General features: G+C 35.3%; 1 protein-coding gene across 2 annotated transcripts in view; it reads right to left on the bottom strand.

The window, feature by feature from the left end:
• Window positions 1–6: 6 nt before the first annotated feature.
• LOC116096418 (selection and upkeep of intraepithelial T-cells protein 2-like) overlaps window positions 7–26,465 on the bottom strand; it is a 37,817-nt gene continuing 11,358 nt past the window's right edge. The window contains exons 3-9 of one of the 2 annotated variants that reach the window (XM_031378218.1): window positions 25,662–26,009; window positions 20,403–20,684; window positions 14,121–14,228; window positions 13,340–13,411; window positions 10,136–10,243; window positions 5,703–5,825; window positions 7–290 (exon numbers count right to left, since the gene is read on the bottom strand). In XM_031378218.1, coding sequence (XP_031234078.1) covers window positions 181–290; window positions 5,703–5,825; window positions 10,136–10,243; window positions 13,340–13,411; window positions 14,121–14,228; window positions 20,403–20,684; window positions 25,662–26,009 — 1,151 coding nt within the window. In that variant the 3' untranslated portion in view covers window positions 7–180. The remainder of the gene's footprint in view (window positions 291–5,702; window positions 5,826–10,135; window positions 10,244–13,339; window positions 13,412–14,120; window positions 14,229–20,402; window positions 20,685–25,661; window positions 26,010–26,465) is intronic. The other variant, XM_031378219.1, reaches the window with a different exon arrangement.

The following is a 26,465-nucleotide window of genomic DNA, read 5'->3' as shown; positions in this document are numbered from 1 at the left end:
AAGAAGAAGAAGAAGAAGAAGAAGAAGAAGAAGAAGAAGAAGAAGAAGAAGAAGAAGAAGAGTTAACAGAGGACAAAGGAAAAGGGAAAGTCATTTTATTGGGTCCAAATTGTTTCTCCAAGGTCTTGGCTTAATGAGTTTAAATCTTAATGTCTCCCCCAAGTTATCAGCTTCCTCTTCTTAAAGCATCTCTTCTACATGAGCTTGTTGTCTACATTCATATGATTGTATGGTGGTCTCTGGAATGTTTCTCTGGTTGGATCCATTGAAGAAGGATCCATTCGGGACTTCTGGAAAGACAAAAGTATAACCTTACCTTGATATTTCCAAAAGAGTATACCCTTTCTATTGGTTAATTTTTAGATCTGTCCTTTTAACTTAAGGATGTGTATCCTTTAGGAAAAATGCTTTTGAGCTGCAGAAAATATGTTATCCTTTAAAGCAAAAACAATTAAAATTAACATAGCTAAATACAAAATAGAATGTAGTGATTTACGTGGGCATTTGTGGGGCAGTGGGCTGTTCTGGTAACGTGAGTCTAGTTGAGCTACTGGCCTGGAACTCTGGAGCACCCAATGAGCAGAGCAATCTTGTTCACAAGGGAAGGCAGGAGTTCAGTGGTAGCTCCTGGGACCTTGGCTCAGGTTTCAGCCCCAACCCCCAACAAGGGCCCCAGAAGGAGTGGTGTATAATATTGGTGAAGCCCTCTTACATGCAAATAAAGATTCTCAGCCCAAACCAATGAGAGATAACTACTGTCAAAGTCTTAATGACCCCCCAAAACTGTATATAAATATATCCAGAGATGTAAAAGTCGTGAAAGATCTACTCCCTCATCTGAGCCTTTTGTTCTAAGAGCTGTAGCAGTTGGAAAGAGGCCCAGCCCAACTTGACTCAGTACAGGGTGGCATGGAGAAATGGAGCAGCCTGGAAGACAGAAGCAGAGACAGCTATGCCTGTGCTTCCTCCATTCTCTTCCTTAGAACTCTTGCACCAAGCCAGGCCAGAGATCTCCATGGAAAGCCTCCAGCATTCAGGCTCACAGGCATTCATACATATTTTTATTTTTTAATTTATTTTTATTAGATATTATCTTTATTTACATTTCACATGATATCTCCTTTTCCAGTTTTCCCTCTGGGGGAAAAAAAACCCTATTCCCTCCACCCTCCCCCTACTCACCAACCCACCCTCTCCTGCTTCCTGGGCCTGGTATTCCCCTACACTAAGACATAGAACATTCACAGGACCAAGGGCCTCTCCTCCCATTGATGACCGACTAGACTGTCAGCTGCTACTTATGCAGCTGGGGCCATGAGTCCCACCATGTGTACTCTGGTTGATGGTTTAGTCCCTGGGGCTCTGAGTGTACTAGTTAGTTCATATTGCTGTTCCTCCTAAGGGGCTGCAAACTCTTCAGCTCCTTGTGTCCTTTCTCTAGCTCCTTCATGTTTCTAAGTGTTTGATGGTACCATTCCACCATAACTTGATCCTATGAAATGTAAGGGGTTTCAGTTACACGAGTAGAATTTTGAATACTCTAAAATGTTTTAGAGCATGTGTTAGTACAAGCAGGACCATGGGAGCATTGGAAAAGTAATACATAAAGAACTATTTGGCAAAGTTAAGTTTCACATGTGACACCATGGTATTCTCCTTGAGCCTCCAGTACCCCATATTATGCCTGGGGCAATACTATACAGCTGATTAGTAGGGAAGTGGCACTATACATGCCTCAAGTACATTCCAAGCAAGGTCTCTACACACCTGACAGTAGAGAAATTCCTAGATATAGTCAGCCACATTTCTAGATATTATGTGAGAACCACCCATTAATTATGCGCTAGAATCTTGAAATCTTTTGTAAATTATGTATTCAATATAGAATAGGCTCTCATTAGTCTCCTCTAACTTTCTCTTTTGCCGGCATATTACTTTTTCTTGTCAGAGATAGGGAAAGCACAAAACTAAAATAAATAAATAAATAAATAAATAAATAAATAAATAAATAAACAAACTAACTAACTAAACCATCTTAATTCACAATGGTCATCAATTTTATTTATTTATTTATTTATTTATTTATTTATTTATTTATCACTCCATATTTTATTCCCCCCAGTCCATCTTCCTACTGCTCAATATTCCATACCTCCTTCCCACCCCCTATCTCCACGTGGATGCCCCTATCCCCCCCATGCCACCTGACCTCTAAACTTCCTGGAGTCTCCAGTCTCTTAAGGGTTAGGTGCATCATCTCTGAATGAACAGAGACCCAGAAGTCCTCTGATGTATGTGTGTTGGTGACCTCATATCAGCTGGTGTATGCTGCCTGTTTGGTGGTCCAGTATTTGAGAGATCTCCAGCGTCCAGATTAATTGAGATAGCTAGCCCTCTCAAAGATCACCTTCCTCCTCAGTTTCTTTTGGTTTCTTCCAAATTAAACAAGGGTCAGCTGCTTTTTTCCATTTTTAGGAGCAACTATCTGCCTATGACTCTTTCAGCTGCTTGTTGGTTTTTCTGGACTTCGGCCATTCTAGATCCTTTTTTTTGTGACTGCTCCATAGCCCCAGCAATAGTGTCAGGCCCTGGGACATCCCCTTGAGATGGATCCTAAGTCTAAGTCATTTATATGATATTTAGAATTTTTAAAGTTTAAGGAAATTTAATTTGAGCTCCAGAATATTTCCTTCTAAGAAAAAGGATATTCAAAAATACCTAAGATATTGTCCCATAAAAAACTGAAGAAAAAAACCAATTGGGTCATTTTTTTATGAAAGCATGAAAGTAAATACTCAGCTGGTACAGTAAATCAGCACTTTTCAATCTGTCCAATACATTATAGAATAAGCTAAAAATATGCTCTGCTTTAGTGTTGTTCTAATGGACTTTTAATCAGAGTCTCCAGAAAGCAACTTAAAAAGTTGAGCCAAATCCTCAATAATGATAAGCAAATAAGAATGCAGATAATTGGCATGAACCAAATTTTTTCTAAATAATAGGGAATACTGTCTGTAAAGTTTTAAGCTCAGATGATAATGAAGAATTTGGCTTTTTGAGTAGTAATAAAACTGAAATAATTGTAAGGTGATAGCTTTTGTATTTAATCTTGAGCTATATTGAAATTTTCTCTTTTAGTTTACTTACCAAAAAAAGTTAAGCACTTATTTAAATATTGATTAAACAACTAGGAGAGGAGAATACCAATACTGCAAGAAATTCATTCAGTGCTAGTTTAAATATTTTATGTATATAATATTGACAGGTACTTGTACTATTTTCCTTCTTCTATGGTAAAACTTTCTACTGATATGTCATTGGCCATTGATTACTTAAAGAGTGAATAGAGAATGAAAAATATTCTTTACCAACAAGATGTAAAGAAATAGAGAATCAATAGTTTTTTAATTCAAGTATAATAATGTAATGTCCATGAAGAGTCATAATAGGAGCAGAGAGCCTTTTCAGATTTTCCCCATTAGTTCCATAGAAGTATTTATGTCCCTTAAATAATGTAATAAGGCAAAACATTATCTTTAAGAATTACAAAAATGAGAAAATTTCAATAACTAACTGAAGGTCTATATTTCCTAGTTGCAATTATTTCTGTAATGGAAGTAAACTATGTTTCAACATTTTTCTATAAAGGGACCTTTGATCAATCTATTCTGCAAAGTTCATGCTGTGTAGAAAAATACAAAGCTAAGCACTGGGTCAGCTGAGCCCTGAAACTCAAGTGTAGGCTATGTAGCCCCACCCACCATTCCCTAGAACTCAAGTATTACAACAGATGTTGATCTGTCTAGACCTGAACTGTTAGGAGAAAGGGCCAAGCTACCAAGATTTGCCAAGATATGTCTGCAAGATAATTTTTTCTCTATCTCTCTTTTAAAATAATTCTTCTGAAAAGATCCAATCAATACATTACTGTACTCCAGCTTGCAAAATAATTGACAGGAATTTTATCTTGCCTTTTATGGGTTCTCTTCAAATTAACTCAATTTTGCTTTCAATTATCAACAACAACTGTTCCTTGTTTAGGAAACTTATGATTGAATTTAACAGCAACTTGTACAAAAGTGCAGAAATATTGCTCTGTTAATTTTGCTCTTCTGAATCTTAACAGACATTTCAATAACTGTATAAAATGCTTGGCTCAAAGAACTGAGTAGAAACTATGTTTATTTTACTCTCTTACTTATGGTTGTGATCCCTTGGGTGAGAGGAACTAACTCCTACTCACTGCTTTTATTTAATGGGAATTTCTTATCTCCTCTGAGAGTCTAGGCCCTCACATTTGGTACCTGATGTGAGGGGTCTCTACTAACATCCAGGCCAGAAGGCTGTTGATTTGTATGAGATAAGGTGGTTTGGTTCAACATCACTGAGTAAAACTGACTTGGATTAATTTTTGTTTGATACTAGGTAGCTTACTTATTTCATGCACGTGGAAGAACAGCTCAATTTGGAAAAAAAATTCCTGGAAATAATGTGTCCCATGTGTAAAACAAAACCTATGACATAATCACATCAAAATTCTTGCTATGTACAACAGACATTTTCTATGAAGATAGGTTCTATACATTAACCAAGTAAGTACAGTCTGGAAGAAGTTAGTGGTATGGATTGACTGAAATAAATAGGCACAAGAAAAGAACCTTGAAAAATTGGAAATAAAACTATCATAGTTTTATCTTTTGAAATCATGTAAATACTCCTAAAGGCCAGAACTGAAACATTTATTAACTTGTGTCCATGATGGCTTTATCTTTGGAGGTGACTTTAGCTATGACTCACAGCATTGGGGATATCAATCCTGAAGAGGCCACCTCTTGTAGTCAGGTAGGAACCCTACTGAAGTGATAGAGACACCAACACACCCACAAAACTTTCAACCCCAAATTTATCCTATCTATAAGAAATGCAAGGTCAGGGATGGAGCAGAGACTGAAAGAATTGTCAACCAATGCCTGGGCCCATTTGATACCCATCCTATGGGCAAGCACCATTCCCTGGCACTATTAATAGTACTCTTGCTATGCTTACAGATAGGAGTCTAGCATGGTTGTCGTATGAGAGGCTCCACCCAGCAGTAACTCAGACAGATGGAGACACTGACAGCCAGAAGATGGAGCTCAGGGACTCTTATGGAAGAATGGGAGGTAGAATTATAGTCCTGAAGCAATAGGAACCCAACAGAAAGACCAACAAAGCCAACTAACCTGGATCTTTGGGTCTCTCAGAGACTGAATCACCAACCAAAGAATATAAATAGGATGGCCCTAAGTAACTCCATACATATGTAACAGATGTACAGTTTGATCTAAAAAACTTAATTTAATGTTTGTAGCCCTTAAATTTTTAGTCTAAACTGTCATTGGTCATTTTTAAAAAAAAAAAAATATCAGAAAGTTCTTTCAAAAAGCTCCATATACAGAGGCTTTCCAGGATGTGTAGATTAAGTAATTGCCTACCTACAGATGAGTGTTACATTATTGTACAGTAAGATCTGGGAGAGTCATTAATCTAAGAGACATCCACCCAATATACCCAAAATAGAAGTTAAAATCTACTAGCCATTATTCAACACAGTTCTTCACTTAGTTTTTCTTATAATTACTTGTGCAAAAGAACCAAAATGGTCACCTTCTAGACATCTGTGCATTAGTTTTCTGAGTTGCCACCATTGCCATCATACTTACCTTCCAATCTGGAATAAATAAATGAAATGATCTTGATGATAAACACTATCAGCACACACAAGATCACACTAATATCTTCAAGCCACAAAGTGTCCAATTCAAAATGTTGATCTGAAACTGGAACTGAGAAAAGAGGAAGACTCAGGTTAGTGGCAGACAATACAGAAACTGAAGATTGCACATTGAAGGAAGCCTGCTTTTCAGGTTCCTGTTGCCCCATACTTCCTACATGTATAAGAACAATAGAGAAGAAACTTGGCATACTTAATTTTGGAGATGAGCCTGTTTGTGTCAAGCCTAAGAGGATATAAGAGAAAGGTACCCATTCTCCTCAAACAACATGATTCTTTCTCTTACTAGTTGGTCTGAAGATCACATAAGTATGTTATGTATTTATTTGTTTTATTTTATACTGAGGCTCCTTGAGAAGTCTGGTCATGTAGAGTATAGTTAAACATAATATTCTTAGATGATCAACATCTCTGAAATGGAAGAAGTCTTCCTGTGAAACATTCTCTCTCCATCTTCATTTTTCCTTTCTGTCTTCTCATTCTTACTACTATACATCTTCCCCAACCCCCATCTGTAATATTCCCTCTCTCACCAAGGGTGTCTGCTCAAGACACACTCATTTGACAGTATAGATGTTTCTGAAGAAAAAAGTTTGATACCTCCCATCCACCCACAAATGTGCCCTCCAATGAAGGGCACAGACATTCATTCAGTACGTTTTTCTGAAAAACTTCAGGTGAGGAATAGTTACTTGGTCCCTTCTCAAGTATGTGTCTAGATCTGAAATGAAACTGAAAGAGATAGACTCATAGGATATAAAGAATATCCAATTATATAAAGATGTAAAGAATAGCCTATGAATAACATATGTGTCATCAATGTTTTTATGACAAAGCACCCTTTAGAAGAAAGACCCTGTACTCTGGATGAGTTAGCCATTTTTATGTTTCTTTTTGATAAATAGTGGATAGCTGAGAAAAAATATGATTGGACTGAAGAACAGATACAACAAGGCCTGCCAGTTTGGTTTGTTTGGGGCTTTTCTTTTATTTTGCGTGATGTGGGACAGGTTTTTTCTCATATAAAGAGTTCTTATTATTCACTGCCAAAAGAAGAAAAAAGAATTTCTGCCTTTCCAGCTCTTATTAAACAAAGTTCTGGTGTTTAAAGCAGAGTATACAGGAATGAGAACTGGATCAGAACTAGGTTCCTGATCCAATTTGGAAATGAGGAATTCTAGATTTGACCTGCCTTGTGAGAAAATGGGATAAGGAGAAAGGAGAGTAGAGATAGGGTGTAAAGGACTCTCACTAATACTCTTATAATTCAGTTATGAGTGCTAAATCTGTTGAGGTACCATATTTTGTATTATCATGTTCAGAAACTCAACTATACCCACTGGCCACCAGCTACTGCTTTATTCAGTGATGGAGTCACTAGTAAGCCAAAGAGATGGAATTCTCTCCTGTAAGACTCCCCACAAAGCTTAAAGTCTATTGCTGTTTGACGTAAAGAGTAAATAAACTGGTAAGTTTTGGCAAGTGCATGAAGAAATGGATATTTGGGGATATTTTGGTGGGATAGTGAATCATAAGCACATGGTATGTTATATCCCCAACAACAACAACAAAAAAAAAATAGAATGATCATGTTATCCAGAAGCTTCAGTTTTTGGGACATACTCTCAGAAGAATGGAACATACCATCTAGAATTGGTAATTGTAGGCCTGGGTTCACAGAAGCATCATGGCCAATAAAAATCAGATGTTCTAAACCATCAGAGTCTATAATTCTACAAACAAAATCAAAACAGCATGGAAAGTAAGTGATGGTTTTCCCAGTTGTCTTGTAAAAGGAGAAATAAAATATTCTAGATTTCTTCTGTTTGTCAATGTGTTTGTAAATCTTTTCTTTTCTAGCCTATAACTTTAGTTTTCATGTGTATAGCAGGCCCATTGTAAAGGAGAAAATATTATTTTTATTAGTTTATTAGTTCTATGACAAAGCTATTTGATATTAAAGTACCACAGTAGCCATTTTCTAATTTATAGTTTGTGGCATTAAATACATTCATATTATACAACTCCCATAACCAACCATCTCTGTAAATTAAATTCTGTATCCATCATGTAAAAATTCCACCTCTTTTCTTACCTCTAGCTGTTGCAAATTTCCATTCTACTGTCTATATATATGGCCTGGGGTATACAAGGGCCTTATATAAGTAAAATCACATCATGTCTTTTTATGACTGGATTGTTCTACTGAGTATAAAGCTCTAAAATTTATTTATGCAGATGGGATATGGTCCAATTTGCAACTAACTCCCATTTGTTTTAAGGCTGTTGGTATGCTCATTTCACAGGAGGAAATGAATGAAAAACTTCTCTAAAATGTTCAATTCAGCCTTGTGATTCTGCAGTATAATTGGGGATGTAGCTCTGGCTTACAATAGTGCAGCAGTTCTCAATTCATGTGGCATGACCAACAAGAGAAAAAAAAACATATTTCAGATGGTTTAGAAACACTTAGTCAAAAATTTATTTTTGTTTTTACTTCATAACAGTAATTTTGGTACTTAGTGATATCTTAGTCCATGAGTCCTGGGAAATATGTGTGGTGCAATGGTCATAACTCATAATTAGAGAACCTCTACAGTATATAGGATTACTTCATCTAATTGTTTTGTGCATTCATAAATAATTTCCATAAGACCTGAAGGATAGAAGGAAGGACAGGACATTTCAAATGTTACTTTTTTAAATTTTTCATTTTGATTACTGCCTCAAAGATGAAAAGAATGATTCCATCTGTCTATGAACAGCATGAAATCAGACAAATTTTGTTCAAAAAGTAGGTAATTTTGAGAATAATGTCATTTGCTTTGCATCAAATACTAAAATAAATATTTGATTTTAAAAATATCTTTTCACAATAAAGATTTGTTTTAAAAGTTATATCTGAATCATTACTCAATTAAACTATTTAACTTTGACAATTATTATTTAAGATAATTTTGCTTTTGTGAATTTATTTATTTTGAATTTATTTTTGAAAGTTCATTTTAATTGAGCATAATTTTATCATATATTCTGATTAGCAGTTTTTCCTCCACCCCGAACCCTTCTCAGCTTCTCATCCCAATACCAATTCTAAGCATTCTTTACTCTTTGGCTTTACAAAAGTTCATATTTGATAAAATCTATGCTGATTATCCCCTCCCGCCCCAACTTCAACATCCTCTGAGTTCTTCAACTTATCTCCCTCCCAAATTCATATCCTTGTTTGTTTGTTTGTTTGGTTGGTTGGTTGGTTACTAGTAAACCAATGAGCTCTTTTATGTGGCCTATTTGTAAGGTATCAGGTCATAAACTGAGGTATAGGCAACCTACCAACAAAAACTGATCCCCCCTCCACCATCTAACACCAACATCTGTTAACTCCAAAAAGTTCCTCTACTAGAGTTGCAGCTCAAGGAGTTCTTCATCTTTTAGTGTTGAGATTTTTAAAGGTTTGGTCTGGACTTTAAACTTTCAAGATATTGGAGCTAGAGAGATGACTCAGCAATTGAGAATACTGACTGCACTTTTTTTTTTCTTTACACGGTGGCAAATGCAATCCTTTTTTATTCTTTAAAAAAAATTTATTGGATATTTAATTTATTTAGATTTCAAGTCTTATCCCCTTTCCCATCCCCCAGAAACCTCTTATCTCATCCCCCCTCCTCCTGCTTCTATGAGCGTGTACCCCTAGCCACGCATTCCCCTACACTAGGGCATTGAGCCTTCATGGGACCAAGGGCCTCTTCTCCCATTGATACCCAAAAAAGCAATCCTCTGCTACATATATGGCTGGAGCCATGGGCCCCTATAAGGGTATTCCATGGTTGGTGGTTTAGACACTGGGAGCTACAGTATGTTATCTATGGCCATACCACCTTGAACGCACCTGATCTCCTCTGTCTGCTCTTTTAGAGGACTCATAATCCACCTGAGAGCTAAGAAGGGTTTTGAGAAATCTAATACCATCTTCTGACTTCCACAGGCAATAGACATAATGGCAAAAAAAAAAAAACCTATGCACCTAAATAATATGTAAAATGATAAGAAGTTTAATGTATGAACTATTATTTCTTTCACATTAAATGTATAACACATTCAGAACAATTTATTAGGTAATGATGAATGTGAATTTGTGAGAACACTATGAATTTGAAAAAAATCTTTCAGAACAGAATAATTAGCTAAATATACTATTAAGCTTATAAAATTTGGGGCTCTCAAATCTAGGTCTTGTGGCTATGTTCTAATGGCTTATTGACCCTGAAGTTCAAGAAACAATCATTCTTCTTTTACTAAATGTCTTATTGGGCAATTGGGAGAATATTTTAACAGGATGGAATCTTCCTGTTTCATACATACCTCTTTGTTTTAGATGTAAAATGAGCATGACTCCTGTAACTGCAAACACTGAAATCATGAGTACTATTGCAGCCTTTAACCAATGACATATTGCCTCAGAGAATCTACCTACAGAAAAAAATAGTGTTATAATCATGTGATATTGTGATATTTGTATCAAGGAAGTACTCTACATTGGAAAAATACATCAAGAAATCAAGATCGCGTGTGTTGGCATGTACATGTGTGTGTGTGTGTGTGTGTGTGTGTGTGTAGAGTACATTACCAGTGTACAAATGTAAGGGCTACTTTTTCATGCTGTTGTTTTTATATTCATAGGAGAAGGAAAGATTTAGTGTGAGAATATAAGAGGATGGGAATAAACGGGATATATGTTTTTAAGGTGTTGCACATTAGGGATTGAGATTAAGCCAGCCCAGGGGAAAGTAGCTAATGCTTCCTCTATTCCAATTCATTTGTCATTGAGTAGGCATTATTAAGATTAAGAGACAGAGTCATGTCTTATTTATTATTTTTTCTTGGTTTTAAAGACACAGAAATGAGGATAGTTCTGAAGACCTCTAAACTGCCTAATAGACCCTAATTCACATAATGTGAGAATTTACTGCCATAGGTAGTTTGCATCCTTCTGGTAGAAAATTTTAGGCACTTTGGTTGTTTGAAGGAAAATGGCCCTTATAGGCTCATATTTATTGGTCTTCACTTGGAATTTTGGGGGAAGTATTAAAAGGTGTGTTTTTGTGTAAGGAGATAATTTCACTGGGTTTTGAGTGTGTACACATTCATGTGCTTGTGCATGTGTGTTTATGTGTGTGTCTGTCTCTTAATTGCAAATAATTATGTAAAATCTTGGATAATGTCAATAAAAAGAACAGTTCTGGAAAGTTTATTTTTACAGGGTATAACCTAGCATGTAGAAAGTCATGAAATTGTGGTTTTCAAAAGTGTTAACCCACACTACACCCCACAGCAGAGGCTGGAAATAGCAGCTGTTTCAGTGATATGGCAGTGTTCAGAAGAGTTAGAAATGTAAAAGAGGAAACCCAGAAAATTCAGAGAAGTGCAGAAACGTTCATTTCCAGATCATTAGGGAGTGGCCATACTTCCTTCACTAGAGGAAATCTAGAGGGTCTGAATGTGTTCTAGAAAGATAGAATAATGGCAAAAATATTCATGAGTTTGAGAATACTAATTTTGTTGGCATATGTTCATCCCCACATATCATCACATATAGTGATGAGTTTATTTAACATACTTTCATTCAGATATACATTAATTGCTAGCTATATTGCTACCCAACAAAAAATTCTTATTTACTTCCTCATCCCTTAACTTCCTGGAGAATGTTATTTTAGCATTAACATCATAAATATTTTAACTGTTTTTTTTGTATCTATTTAAACTCTTCCATCCACAAATGAAGAAAATGGGGGTATTTGTATTTCTGAGTTTATCAGTTAAAATATTAATTACCTGGTTACATTTATTTTATGCTTAACAAATGACAATATTCTTGATAGCTGAATAAAACTTCACCATCAATATATATCACATTCTTATATGTTTTTATGTACTCCTATGTTTACAAACATTAAAACTGATCTCACAGTTGGTTGGCTATGTGCCTCAATAAATCTGGATGTAAAATTATCTGTTATATACTGACTTGGAGTTTTTGGGATTATCAACCCAGTACTAGTAACACTAAATACATCAAAGTTCTAATTTTAGGTTTTTGGCAGACATCGCTGTTTATTTTGTCATGGGAAGATATGAACAAATGATCCCAGATACAACATCTACAATAGAACAAAAAAAATTATTCCACCCAAGTTCAGTTTTATGGACAAATAGGTTTCTTGGGGTTACCTGGAAAAACATGCATGACTCAAGGATAAATTTATAACTAAAGGATATTTCCCAGTGTAAATGTAGAATCATGAAAATTGCTTTCTTGGAGTTCTGTGCTCAATATGCAACTTCCACTGAAATAATCTTTTCCTCAGAAGTATTTTTACTGATTTTATAAACTATACTGAGAATGAGAATCATGAGATATCTAAGTTGAATGTCTTCCTGATCCCTTGAAGTTTCCTTAGCTTCCTAAATGTCTGAGTCTTCCTTCACTCTTTAGGAAGGAATATTTCTATTTAAAGGAAAGAACTACAGAATGCTCTACCCTTTCATCCAGTTCTTATATTCCTTTGATTCATTTTCAAGACATTTTTGAACTTTGGAGAGAGTTGTGTATTTCTATACTACTTTAACTTTGTATCTAAGAATTGAGTCACTATGTTATAACATAAGTCACTTTTGTTCAGGAGCATGGACTCCACAGAGATCGAAAAAGTCAGATTTCCCTCTACATTCTAGTAGCAGAAGTACTGCTCTATGGATAGAAACATAAGTGTTTTAAATGTGATATGTTGGGCACTCTAAAACTGTTTATCTAAACAAAAGTAATCTATATTGCATCTTCTGGCACTATCAAAGCCAGCACTCAGGGAGGGAACTTCCAGTTTTTTCCTATCCTGTTTTTTTTTCATATTATGTAGCCAAACAGTGCAATGTATTTAGCAATGTGCTTTTATCATCTCATTTTGGCATAAGCCACAGCAGCAGAAATAGTGGTTTGTGATCTTGGGACTTCCTTAGCCTCAAAGATTTTTCTAGAGAGTTAGTGCCCCCATTCATTAAGGATTTCATCTAACATCCATTTGGATCTTGCAGTGTCTTTCTTGTTGGTTTTTACTTACACATGTTGTCTTGACAAACACTCCCTAATTGTTTTCACACATACTTTCAAATCTATAAAACACTTATGAGTTAGCCTTACATAGGGAACTATATTTTTCATCAGGTGGACAGGATCTTTGAATACTCACTACTATCCACTTCAAGCAAGAGTCAATGGTTTTGTAGGGGTGAAAGAATACTAATATAGAAACATGGACAAGAATAAATACTGCATTAAAAGAGATCATTCTTTATATCAATTATATGATTATAAAAATCCATATTGGTACAAGTGCATGAATATGAAGGATGACTTATGTAGCCATCTACAATTCAATCATATTCTATAATTTATCTGGCTTCCACAGTCTGGGATGCTACTATGTCCTCCAGGCTGTGTCATATTGTTCTGCTTACCTGGCTTTGACCTATGGAGGAACAGGGTAATATTTAGCTTGTTGTACCTACCACTGCAGTTTGCTCTGTGGTTCTGATCAGCTCTGAAACAACACCAAAACCTCTTTTCTTTGTTATCCATATCTGTATATTGAAAGATGATGAATAAAAATCTTTACTTCTTGTATACTTACTTGCAGGGACAAAACATATATCATATACACTGGTAGGGGTTAACTACCTATCTCTATAAAAAGCTCAATAATTTCTCTATGTTGTTTTTATCACAGCAATTGTGTAGTGTAGGTAACCACTCTTCCCCAACTTTTTCTGGTTAGACAAAACAAAATAAACAAAAAACAAAACAAAAATTAACAAAGAAGTAATTTACTCACTTCAACTTTATACTCAAGAAGAAGAATCAATGATTCTATCTAAGTCTCTATTAGTCAACCAGTGACCTTATTTGGGATTGCTTACAATATATCCTGAGTGACAGATTACTTACTTTATCCTTTATAATTCAAAGATAAATCACTACATTTCTAAAGGTCTTACTCCAGCAAGGGGGATGAAATACCCAAATCATATTTTACTGCTCTCTAATCACCATAGGTAAAAGTAGCTTCAACTTGGTTGAAGTAATGGCAATGCCAGCTTTTGTAAACAGCATTGTCAGAAGCTCCATCAGCAAAAGCTGAGCATGTAGGAAAAAAAATTCATAAGGACATACTTAACATGTGACCCAAGAGTTTTGAACTTCATGAAAAACCTAGCTAGGGAAGTAATGATTGAATAGCATTAGCAACTTCCTCTTCTTCCACTTGTGCTCCCCACATTCAAACCTACTTACCATGTACTAGATGTTGCTGAACACAATAAGTCATGAAGAAGACAATTAGCATAAATCCTATTGTAGTCAGAATCATTATCCAAATACATTTCCATGAAAACAGTTCACCTGAAATAGTGAATCATAAATCTTTTTACTGAGAAAAATTGCCTTGGACACACCTAGTTAGGAATGGTGACTTGTTTGAAGCTTGTTATAATTTAAGAACCTACCATACTAGAGCATCAGGCCTAGGCAAGTATGGAGAGGCAGTTTTAATGGGTAAAATAAAGAATGAGACAGTAACAGAGACATAAAACAGGTAAGATTTATTGTGGTGCTAATACAAAAGTACATGAATGTCATGCCTCTCATCTCTTCCCATCATCTATCCTAACTCATAAGCTTCCTGGGTGGAATGGAAGGGGCTTTTCAACTCTTTTGAGGTTATCATGATCTAAATCTTTCTTAATGCTCAGATGTAGGCTTCCAAGTGTAATTATAAAGTCACTCCAACTCAGTGCTGTAGTACTCATGTCTGAAGTATCACTATATGTGCACTGGCTAAATTTAATGTGCTCATCTAATCTAGGGATACAGATTCTGAATATATCTGGATATTATGGTTTGTATAAGTTTTCCTTAGATGATCTTCATATAAATTTTTATATCTTTCTGTTGTGAATAGCCTTGGTCTTGTATTCTGAGGCTACTTCTCCTCTGCTGGAAAGCACTGCAGATGAGGAGCAAATCACATATACAGGTGCCTTGTGAACCTTCTCCCCACCTTAAATCTTCAAAGAAAGACTAAGGCCAATGATTGGGCAGCAGGAGGAAAGGTGGAGCCGAAAAGTTTGAGGGAGAAGGGGAGAGAGGAAATGGGGGAGGAGACTGGAGAGGACAATGGACAGAGGAGGATGAGGTGGAAGGAAGATGGAGCTGAAGCACATGGCTTGGAGAAATTGCAAGTCATATGGGATCTAATAGATGGGAATAGAGTAGTGTAGTAGTAGATCTGCCCAATCTAGGTGAGTAACATGTATACAAATTAAATGAGTTGTGAACTGATTGATTTGGTAAATAGGGTTTAAAATACACCACAACATCTTTCTTCCAAGATAAAAATTCTACACTATCTAAAAACAAGTTATTATGACTATCAGGAGATTGTTTTCAGACTACCCAGAAATCTCTTACATCATTTTAAATATTTGTTTGTTGTGGAATAAAGCTGTATTTAACTGTTACATTCATACATATAATTCCCAGGAATTATTTCCATTCCCTGATAAACTATCAGGCCTGGTAACCCAGTGAGCTCAAACTGGAATTTGGTCAGCTTACCAGCTAGTGAGTCAGTAACAAATTCCTACATAATTAAATTTGATTGTGATCTTTTCTACGTCATCCTACTTGACTCTTCGTTATGTTCAGTGAATGGAACATATGCCTTAATGTTTCCTAAAACTATAATCTTTAACATTTGTGTTAATAACAATTACTTTAAACATATTCTTTAGAGCCCATAAATAATCAACAAAAACACTACACCATAAAATGCATGTTTATTTAACTCAATGCAATTGAAAATACATTAACACATACATTAGTTTTTTCTTTTCTCATTTATATATATATATATATATGTGTGTGCAATGGATTATGTACAGGCATATGCACACAAACATATCTTTCAGCCAAATCTGTGGCTTTAATGTTTTTTGTTTGTTTGTTTGTTTGTTTGTTTTTAGTCTCTTCTAGAAAGTAGCTGGATAATTTTACAGCTACATAACAATACTGATTTATACTTACAATACATCATTTTGGTTTTATTAATTCCTTTAAAGTATCAACTTTTGTTTGTTTAATTATATTGAGGCATCCAGTACTTGAAGAACTTTGATAAATTAGTATATAATATCACAGAGGATTTATATTTAGAAAAGGAAACAGATATAAAAAAAGCACAGCATTACAGTTGCATAATATATAAAATTAAAGAATTAATAAAAAAAGGAAAATGAGTTAAAAGGATAAGGAAACGACATTCCCAGGTGCATGAATACAGGTGGGATATATGCTTCAGGTTCTCGAGGTAATACTTGTTAGAAAGTGAAATTTGAATATGGAATCGAAAGAGATAAGGAAAGTTAATTAAACTTGCAATATGCTGTAAAAAGACAGCTAGAGGAAAAATTGGAAGATAGATTACATTTATTTAGATGTTTAAGTAGATGAGATAGAGAAGGAGAACATTAGAAGGTGAAACCCATGAAAGTAACAGGGTCAAAGATAAAAAAAAAAATGTTTAACTATATCTAAATATGGAGCAATTTCAGCGTATTTAACACAGATGATATTTTCAGTAAGTCACCCTATCTTTAGGTTCAGGATATACCATCATTAACTAGATCACAAACAAAAGAGTTAGGGTGCTATTTCTAAGTCATGATACAGTCATAGACACAATTGAGACTTAGATAACAATCAAAAGATAGTAAGTGATGAGGAAGGAGAATCTAGTTATTAACCTAAGGACATTGTTACTCTGGCTCCTTGTTTCTGAATTGCTGGATTTCATAATTCCCATGATTGCAGGTTTACACCAAGCACAGAGTGATCTCTGACCCTCATATGTAGGAAAGTGCTTGGTATGAAGAAGATACAGTGTGCTGTACAAAAGCCTCTTAACTCTAGCTTTTGTTTATTCGTATCTATATATCTTTAAACAGTTACTTAAATATCTTGAATTTATTAAAAATATTTCCTCTAACAACTTATTTAATTATCTATATGCATATTCTTCAGTTCAATCTATACTACATATTTTTATTTAGCTGAAAAATTGAATTAATCTCTTGAATCCATATTTTCACTTTTCTTATTTTTAATTTTATTTATTTATTTATTTATATTTTATTTATTTATATTTTAAATTTTATCCCCTTCCCAGTTTCCCTCCCAGAAATACCCTATCACCTCCCCCCACCCCCTGAGGACATTCACCATGATCAAGTAGGCTTCATCTCTGGGATGCAAGAATGGTTCAATATAAGGAAATCAATCAATGTAACCTACTATATAAACAAACTCAATGAAAAAACTATAAATGATCATCTCATTAGATACTGAAAAACCCTCTGACAAAATACAACAGCCCTTAATGTTAAAAGTATTGGAGAGATCATGAATTCAAAGTTCATACCTCAACATAATAAAAGCAATATAAAGCAAACCAACAGCTAACATCAAACTAAAGGGAGAGAACTTGAAGAAATTTCACTAAAATCAGGGACAAGGATAGGCTGCATACTTGCCCCCTATCTAGTCAATGTTGTACTCAAAGTTCTAGCCAGAGCAATTAGGCAACAAAACAAGATCAAAGGGATACAAATTGGAAAGGAAGAATAGACGATAACACAATTTGCAGATGATATGAGAGTGTACCTAACTGATGCAAAGAAAAATTCCTTAAGAGAACTCCTACAGCTGATAAACAATTTCAACAAAGTGGCTGGATATAAAAATAAATCAAACAAATCAGTAGCTTTCCTCTACTCGAAGGATAAATGGGCTGAGAAAGAAATTAGGGAAACAACACCCTTCACAATAGTCACAAATAATGTAAAATATCTTGGTGTTACTCTAACCAAGCAAGTGAAAGATCTGTATGACAAGAATATCAAGTCTCTGAAGAAAGATACTGAACAAAATTTCAGAAGATGGAAAGATCTCCCATGCTCATGGATTAGCAGGATTAACATAGTAAAAAAGTCCAGCTTACTAAATATAATCTGTAGATTCAATGCAATCCCTATCAAAGTTACAACTCAATTCTTCACAGAGATAGAAAGAACAATTCTCAAATTTATCTGGAATAACAAAAAACCCAGGATAGCAAAAACCATTCTTAACAATAAAGGAACTTCTGTGGGAATCACCATCCCTGACCTCAAGCTATACTACAGAGCATAGTGACAAAAACCACAAGGTATTGGTACAGAGACAGGTAAGTAGATCAATGGAATAGAACTAAAGACCCAGAAACGAACCCACACACCTATGGTGACTTGATCTTTGACAAAGAAGCCAAAACCATCCAGTGGAAAAAAAGGCAGCATCTTCAACAAATGGTGCTGGTTCAACTGGCAATCAGCAAGTGGAAAAATTGCAAATTGACCCATTCTTATCTCCTGATTCAAAACTCAAATCCACGTGGGTCAAGGAGCTGCACATAAAACTGGATATGCTGCATCTAATAGAAGAGAAGATAGGAAAGAATCCTAAACACATTGGCACAGGGGGAAATTTCCTGAACAGAATGTCAATGTCTCATGCTCTAAGATTAACAATTGACAAATGGCACCTCATAAAATTGAAAAGTTTCTATAAGCCAAGGACACTGTCAATAGGACCAAACAGCAATCCACAGATTGGGAAAAGATCTTTACCAATCCTATATCAGATGAAGGGGTAATATCTAAAATATATGAAGAACTCAAGAAGTGTGTATATAATATTAAGGCCTATATTTTCACTTGGAGAATATCTTTAGACTTGTTTTATCAGAATAAACAAAGTGAAGTTAAATTTTTGTTTCTAGTTTTATCAACAGGTTTTATACTGAATTTTCTTTTGGGATATGTATTTTATTTATCTGATGTAACTGTCATCTTGGAGGCTTACTGTTGAATAAGCTCACCCTTTCTCATATTTGTTCATTTGTTTCTTAATTCTGGCTTTCTGGTTTAATTCAGATGTTCTAGCATAAGACTCCCCTACATGTTGATTGACTGAAAATGGCTTCTCTCAGTTTCTCACTGAATTTCTCTCCTTTAAGAAACTCCCTCGGAATTCTATGAACTCAATTGCACTGACTGCAGATACTGAATGATACTGAATGGAACTGCATGAGTTCAATAGAACTTATTCTTTTCCTATGTGCTACACTTTAAGTCACCACTCTTTAATGTCTCTTCTCATGAGAGTTGGGAATATGCTATCTCTGACTTATTCTCTCAAATTTTTCTCTGACGTATCATTTTGGTCTCCCCTGAATTAGTACTCTATTTCAAACATGGCTACTACTACTGTCTACAAAGCAACTTTACCTCCATCGTTTGGTATTTATGCTGTGTGTGTCTATATTCTAGCTAGAGGGATTAAATGTATGTTATTTCATTCAGATCATACATATCTAGAAGGTCTTTGGATGTAAGCTCTTTCCAGAGCAGCCATTTTGCTAGATTAAAATTCCTTTTCAATATGTCACTAAATATAAATCATTGGTACCACCAGCATCTGGAAACCTGACTCATACATCTGTCTTGGGACTCCAGTAACAACAAACTCTGGATATAGATTAAAGTTAGGCCTAGCATTATCTCTGTATATGTGAATATGATAAAAAAATGGAAGTCAAGTATGACTTTAATGATTTGGTTATGAGAAACTGAAAGTATGAAATTCTACCACAAAGCATGAACATTATGCTAGCTTGGGATTAACTACAAATAATTTCTTGATATGCTTATTTTATGATAACTATTAGATGTTTGGATTGACTTTTGAGTTTGCAGATGAGAACAGAACAGGGAAATTATAGTGTGACTAATCCTTAGAATTCTAATGATTCTTAAAGCCATGAGCTAGAGGAGAATCAGAAGAGAATGAGATCTTGAAAGTTTTGCCTTGTAACTTTTAAAGTCTGTATACCAGTTAGTTTTGTTGACTTGACAAATACAAGAGTTTTCTAGGAAAAAAAAACCTGAATTGCTGAATTGCCTTTACCAGATTGGCCTTTGACCCTGTATGATGAGCATTTTCTTGACTGATGATTGCTGTGGTAGGGCCCAGGCCACTAGGAGGTATGTGGTGCCACCCTTGGGCAAGTGATCCTGAGTTATTTCAAAAAGCAAGCTGAGAAACCCATGGAGAAAAATCCAGTGAGCAATGTTCCTCTGAGGTCTCTACTTGACTTTCTACCTCCAAGTTCCTACTTTGAGCTCCTGCTTTGGCTTCCCTTGGTGATGAACTATGATGTAACAGTCTAATCCAAATAGACTCTTCTCCCACCCAAATTTGTTTATGATCATTATGTTTTATCAAAATGACAGAAATATAAACTATAATAGCCAAGGATATAAAGTGGGAAAATAAATACACCAAAGAAACTAAGACACAACAATCTAAATGGTGAGTAAGATTTACAGAAAGTAAGACTTTAGAAACCAAGTCAAGGAAGAAGCTAATAACAAGTAAATGTGACAATGACTCTTATTGTAGAACTGACACATGTTTTACCTGATAGGAAAATACTTATGCTTTCTTCCTGGTGAGTTAGAAGGTTTTGAAAATAGCAAGTGACACTTCTGTGGGAGCTGGCTTCAATAAGAAGGGTAATGGACATGTTGAACAATTTGTTTTCATCCTGTGAATGGGCTTTTGATGTAGCTGGAATGACACTTCCCTTGTTGTCTCTCCATTCCATATGAGGCTGTGGGAACCAACCTCCTGAATGACACTCCAACATCACACCTCTGATATTAGGGGGCTGCATGCGAATGTATATGTCCGAGCTTGTGGCTGATTGAAAAGCAAAAATGATAACAATATTGTTAGATATAAGTGGAAAAGGAAACAACAGAATCATAAAATCTCTTCTCAGGTTTAATCATAGTTTCAAAAGATGAACAAATTAATGGTCAAAAGTCTATAAGAAGCTGGTTGCCATAAGAAACTCACAAAAATATCATGAGCCAGGTGTAAATTTTGTGAAACTGTCAGCAACATGTCCAAACACTCTCTCCCTCTGTCTCTCTGTCTCTCTGTCTCCCTGTCTCTCTCTCCCTTTCTCCCTCCATCTTCTTCTCTCTATCTCCACATACATAATTTTATCACTGTCACTAGCTATTTTTCATCCATGGTAAGTAGATATGAAGTTCATTATCAATACTACTGAGGAAAATTAGCTTGGTATATATTTTCATAAAATATATATCTTGTTAAAAAGATAATACATTAAAATTTTAGGAAAAGTACATATTAATTTAGGGAGAAATGATAATTTAGAGAAACCATTCAGGGTCATAATAAAACTTGGATAATATATAGGCAAAGAAATAATGTATGAAGATTTCAAATATGGTTTCTAAATCTATATATTAAAATATTCTTAGAATAAAAAACCATTTTATTAGATATTTTCTTTATTTACATTTCAAATGATATCCCCTTTCTTGGTTTCCCTTCCAAAAAAAAAAAAAAACCCTACTCCTTCCCTTTTTCCCCTCCCCCGCTCACCAACCCACTCTCTCCAGCTTCCTGGCCTGGGAATTGCCCAACATTGGAGCATAGAGCCTTCACAGAGCCAAAGGCCTCTCATCCCATTCATGACCAACCAGGCCATCCTCTGCTACATATGCAGCTGGAGCCATGAGTCACACCATGTATACTCTTTGTTTGGTAGTTTAGTCCCTGAGAATTCTGAGGATACTGGTTAGTTCCTATTGTTGTTCTTCCTAAGAGGCTGCAAACCCTTCAGCTCTTTGGGTCCTTTCTCTAGCTACTTCATTGGGGACCCTGTGCTCAGTCCAATGGATGGCTGTGAGCCTCTACTTCTGTATTAGTCAGGCACTGGGAGAGCCTCTCAGGAGACAGCTATATCAGGCTCCTGTCAGCCAGCACTTGCTGACATCTAAAATAATGTCTGGATTTGGTGATTGTTTATGGGAAGGATTCCCAGGTGGGGCATTCTCTGGATTATCTTTCCTTCAGTCTCTGCTCCATAGTTTGTCTCTGCAACTCCTTCCATGGGTATTTTGTTCCCCCTTCGAAGATTCCACTTTCAATCTTCTTGATCTTACTTCTTATTGAGTTTCTTGTGGTTTGTGGATTGTAGCTAGGGTATTTTGAACTTCTGCACTGCTATCTACTTATCAGTGAGTGCATACCATATGTGTTCTTTTGTGATTGGGTTACCTCACTCAGGATGATATTCACCAGATACATCCATTTCCCTAAGAATTTCATAAATTCATTGTTTTTAATAGCTGAGTAGTACTCCATTGCGTAAATGTACCATATTTTCTGTATCCATTACTCTGTTGAGGGACATTTGAGTTCTTTCCAGCTTCTGGCTATTATAAATAAGGCTGCTAGGAACATAGTGGAGCATATATCCTTATTACATGTTGGAGCATCTTCTGGGTATATGTCCAGGAGTGGTACTGCAGTGTCCTTAGGTAGTACTATGTTCAATTACCTGAGGAACTGCCAAACTAATTTCAAGAGTGGTTGTACCAGCTTGCAATCCCACCAGCAATGAAGGAGTGTTCCTCTTTCTGCACAACCTCTTGAATATCTACTGTTACCTCAGTTTCTGATCTTAGACATTCTGTCTGGTGTGAGGTGGAATCTCAGGGTTGTTTTGATTTGCATTGCCCTGATGACTAAGGATGTTAAACATTTCTTTAGGTGCTTCTCAGACATTATGTATTCATCAGTTGAGAATTCCTTGTTTATCTCTGTACTCCATTTTTAAAAAGGGTTATTTGGTTCTCTGGAGTCTGAGTTCCTTGAATATATTGAATACTAGCCCTCTATGGGATGTAGGGTTGGTAAAGATCTTTTCCCAATCTGTTGGTTTGCTGTTTTGTCCTACACTGACAGTGTACTTTGCTTTATAGAAAGATTGCAATTTTAAGAGGTCCCATTTGTCAGTTCTTGATCTTAGAGCATAAGCTATTGGAGTTCTGTTCATTAAATTTTCCCCTTTGTCCATGTGCTCAAGGCTCTTCCCCACTTTCTTTTCTATTAGTTTCTGTGTATCTGGTTTTATGTGGAGGTCCTTGATCCACTTGGACTTGAGCCTTGTACAGGGAGATAGGAATGGATCAATTTGCATTCTTCTACATGCTAACTGCCAGTTGAGCCAGAACTATATCATGAAAATGCTATCTTTTTTCTACTGTATGGTTTTAGCTCCTTTGTCAAAGATCAAGTGACCATAGGTATGTGGGTTCATTTCTGCATCTTCAATTTTATTCCATTGATCTACCTGCCTGTCACTGTACCAATACTATGCAGTTTTTATAATTGCTCTTACGGTCAGGGATGGTTATTTTACCAGAAGTTCTTTTATTGCTGAGAATAGTTTTCACTATCCTGGAGTATTGGTTATTCCAGATGAATTTGCAAATTGCTCTTTCCAACTCTGTGAAGAATTGAGTTGGAATTTTGATGGGGATTGCATTGAATCTGCAGATTCCTTTTGACAAGATGGACATTTTTATGGTATTAATCCTGCCAATCCATGAGCATGGGAGATCTTTCCATCTTCTTACATCTTCTCAAATTTCTTTCTTCAGAGAATTGAAGTTCTTGTCATATAGGTCTTTCACTTGCTTAGTTATAGTCACACCAAAATATTTTATATTATTTGTGACTATTGTGAAGGGTTTTGTTTCCATAATTTCTTTCTCAGTCTGCTTATCCTTTGTGTAGAGGAAGGCCATTGATTTGCTTGAGTAAATTTTATATCCAGCTACTTTGCTCAAGTTGTTTATCTGGTTTCAGAGTTCTCTGCTGGAATTTTTGTGGTCACTTAAGTATACTATCATATCATCTGCAAATAGTGATATTTTGACTTTTTCCTTTCCAATTTATATTCCCTTGATCTCCTTTGTTGTATAGTTGCTCTGGATAGGACTTCAAGTACAATAATAGGTTGGGAGAGAGTGGGTAACCTTGTCTAGTCCCTGATTTTAGTGGGATTGCTTAAAGTTTCTCTCCATTTAGTTTGATGTTGGCTAATGGTTTGCTGTATATTGCCTTTACTATGTTTAGGTATGGGCTTTGAATTCCTTATCTTTCCTAGATTTTAATCATGAAGGGGTGTTGGATTTTATCAAATGCTTTCTCAGCATCTAATGAAATGATCATATTTTTTTCTTTCAGCTTGTTTATATAGTTGATTGCATTGATGGATTTCTGTATATTGAACCATCCCTGCATCTCTGTGATGAAGTCTACTTGATCATGACACATGATCATTTTGATGTGTTCTTGGATTCAGTGTACAAGAATTTTACCGAGTAGTTTTGTTTCGATATTCACAAGGGAAATTGGTCTGAAGTTTTCTTTCTTTATTAGGTCTTTGTGTGGTTTAGGTATCAGAGTAATTGTGGCTTCAGAGAACAAATTGGCTAAAATGCCTTCTGTTTCTCTTTTGTGGAATAGTTTGACAAGTGTTGGTATTAGGTCTTCTTTGAAGGTCTGATAACTCTGCACTAAACCCATCTGGTTCTGGGCTCTTTTTTGGTTGGGAGAATATTAATGACTGTTTCTATTTTGTTATGGGATATGGGACTGTTTAGATCATTTATCTGATCTTGATTTAACCTTGGTACCTGGAATCTATCTAGAAAATTGTCCATGTAAATAGATTATATGTAAGTAGAATATAAATATGAAATTCAGTATCAATACTACTAAGGAACATTAGCTTAGTATGTATTTTTATAAAATATATATCATGCTAAAAAGATAGTATATTAATACTCTAAAAAGTACATATTAATTTAGAGAGAAATAATCATTTAGAGAAGCCTTTCAGGATCATAACAAAACTTGACTAATATATAGGCAAAGAAATAATGTATGGAGATTTCAAATACTATTTATAAATATATTTATTATAATGTCTTTGGAATAAAAAACATTTTATATCTGTGCCATCAGAGTAGGTATTTGCTCCATAAGGCTGCTTAAGATGGCTATAAGCTATATTGATTAGCTTGTCATTAGATTATAGAATTGAGTATCATATGGCACTTAAAATAATTAATCATCTGGATTTAGAGACCTATACATACATTTACACATTTTTGGATTTTTTCAGTTTCTTTTAAACTCTTTATTTTCCCTCTCCTTATTTTTATTTAGAATAATTCAGAATGAGTAAAGAGGTCTAAAGGTATAGTTCTCTATATTTCACATAGAGAGTTATACCTGTGTATAGTGATTTTAATTAAAATCCTTTGACAAAGATTTAGGAAAAATTAATTTAGCACTAAGTAGTCAGTGAAATGATTTGGAGATAAATGGAAATAAGTATTACTAAAAAGAATGTTTTTTTATTTCTTTAATTAAAAATTTTCATATATTGAATTTGATCACTTTCCCTTCCATACCTTCTACCATATCATCTTGACCTCTCTACATAACCAACTTTATAGTAAGAAGCACATTTAAAAATTCATTTCATTAGAAAAATTACTAAAGGGTTGTCAGAATTATTTGAAAAGATAATAAAAACCCTTAAATTTAGAAATATAACATCACAAGTTAATGTAAGAGGAAAATATTTATTGATAGAACTAATTTCTGCACTTTAGTAATTTTCACTTTTTTCATTTACAGCATCCAATTTAGAAAATAAATTCACAGAATTCAGCTTGCTAACTGAATTGTTCAATAAGAGTTAAATACTAAGAGTTTTCCAACTAGTCAATGGTAGATAGGCTTTGGATGCACATCAATCTGAGAGGAATCCATGCCTACCTGTGACCTTGACTTCTGTGATGTGCTCTTCATAGAACTCCCCAACTTTGAAGACACAATGGTAAGACCCATCATCTTCAGCTGTCAGTTTAAAGATCCTGAGGGTCACTTTCCCCTCTTCAATGGCATCTTTCAGGAGTTCAGTCCGTTCCACATACTTGGAGGTAGTTTCTCCAAGCAGGTCTTTACCATTCCTGTACAGGTACACAGGCTCTGTATAGCGATTCCGAAACCAACGAATTTCCATATGTTGTGCTTGTTGTGGTGGAGACAACTGACAACTCAGTTCAACACTTCCACCCAATGTTCCCAAGACTGGCTTCTGTAAGCCAGTCACTGTGAATTGTTCTGTGAATGATTACAATAATCAAAAGACAAGAGTGAATTATTAAACATGTTCACATCATTTGTTATAATCATTCTGTTTATCACACTTCTTTCTTCTCTCCCCTCTCTCAAATATCTACATGTACTTCACTTAGATCACTTTCTTTATTCTGAAGGCATTTTAGTCACTAATTAATTCATACATAAGCATAACGTATTACTAGAAATGGTGAGAGAAAAATTTTAAGGAATTATTGGAGGTGTTGAGCCACTTCAAGATAAATCCATTCAATGAGCAAGACAGAGTCAGGGAAAATGTCCTTATAAGTAGGCAATGTCATGTAGTGGGGACTTTTGCTGAATAGAGTCTTTAGGGATAGTAGGGAATCAACAACCATGGATCTTGTGACATATGCACAAGAGAGTGTGGCAGGTACTGCTGCCCCTTCATGTTAAATCTCCACTGTTTATGTCATA

This window comes from Mastomys coucha, unplaced genomic scaffold (genome assembly GCF_008632895.1).
Source record: "Mastomys coucha isolate ucsf_1 unplaced genomic scaffold, UCSF_Mcou_1 pScaffold18, whole genome shotgun sequence".
In the NCBI taxonomy this organism is placed as follows: Eukaryota; Metazoa; Chordata; class Mammalia; order Rodentia; family Muridae; genus Mastomys; species Mastomys coucha.
Note: the sequence above shows the minus strand (reverse complement) of the source record. Positions and strands in the feature narration are given on the sequence as shown.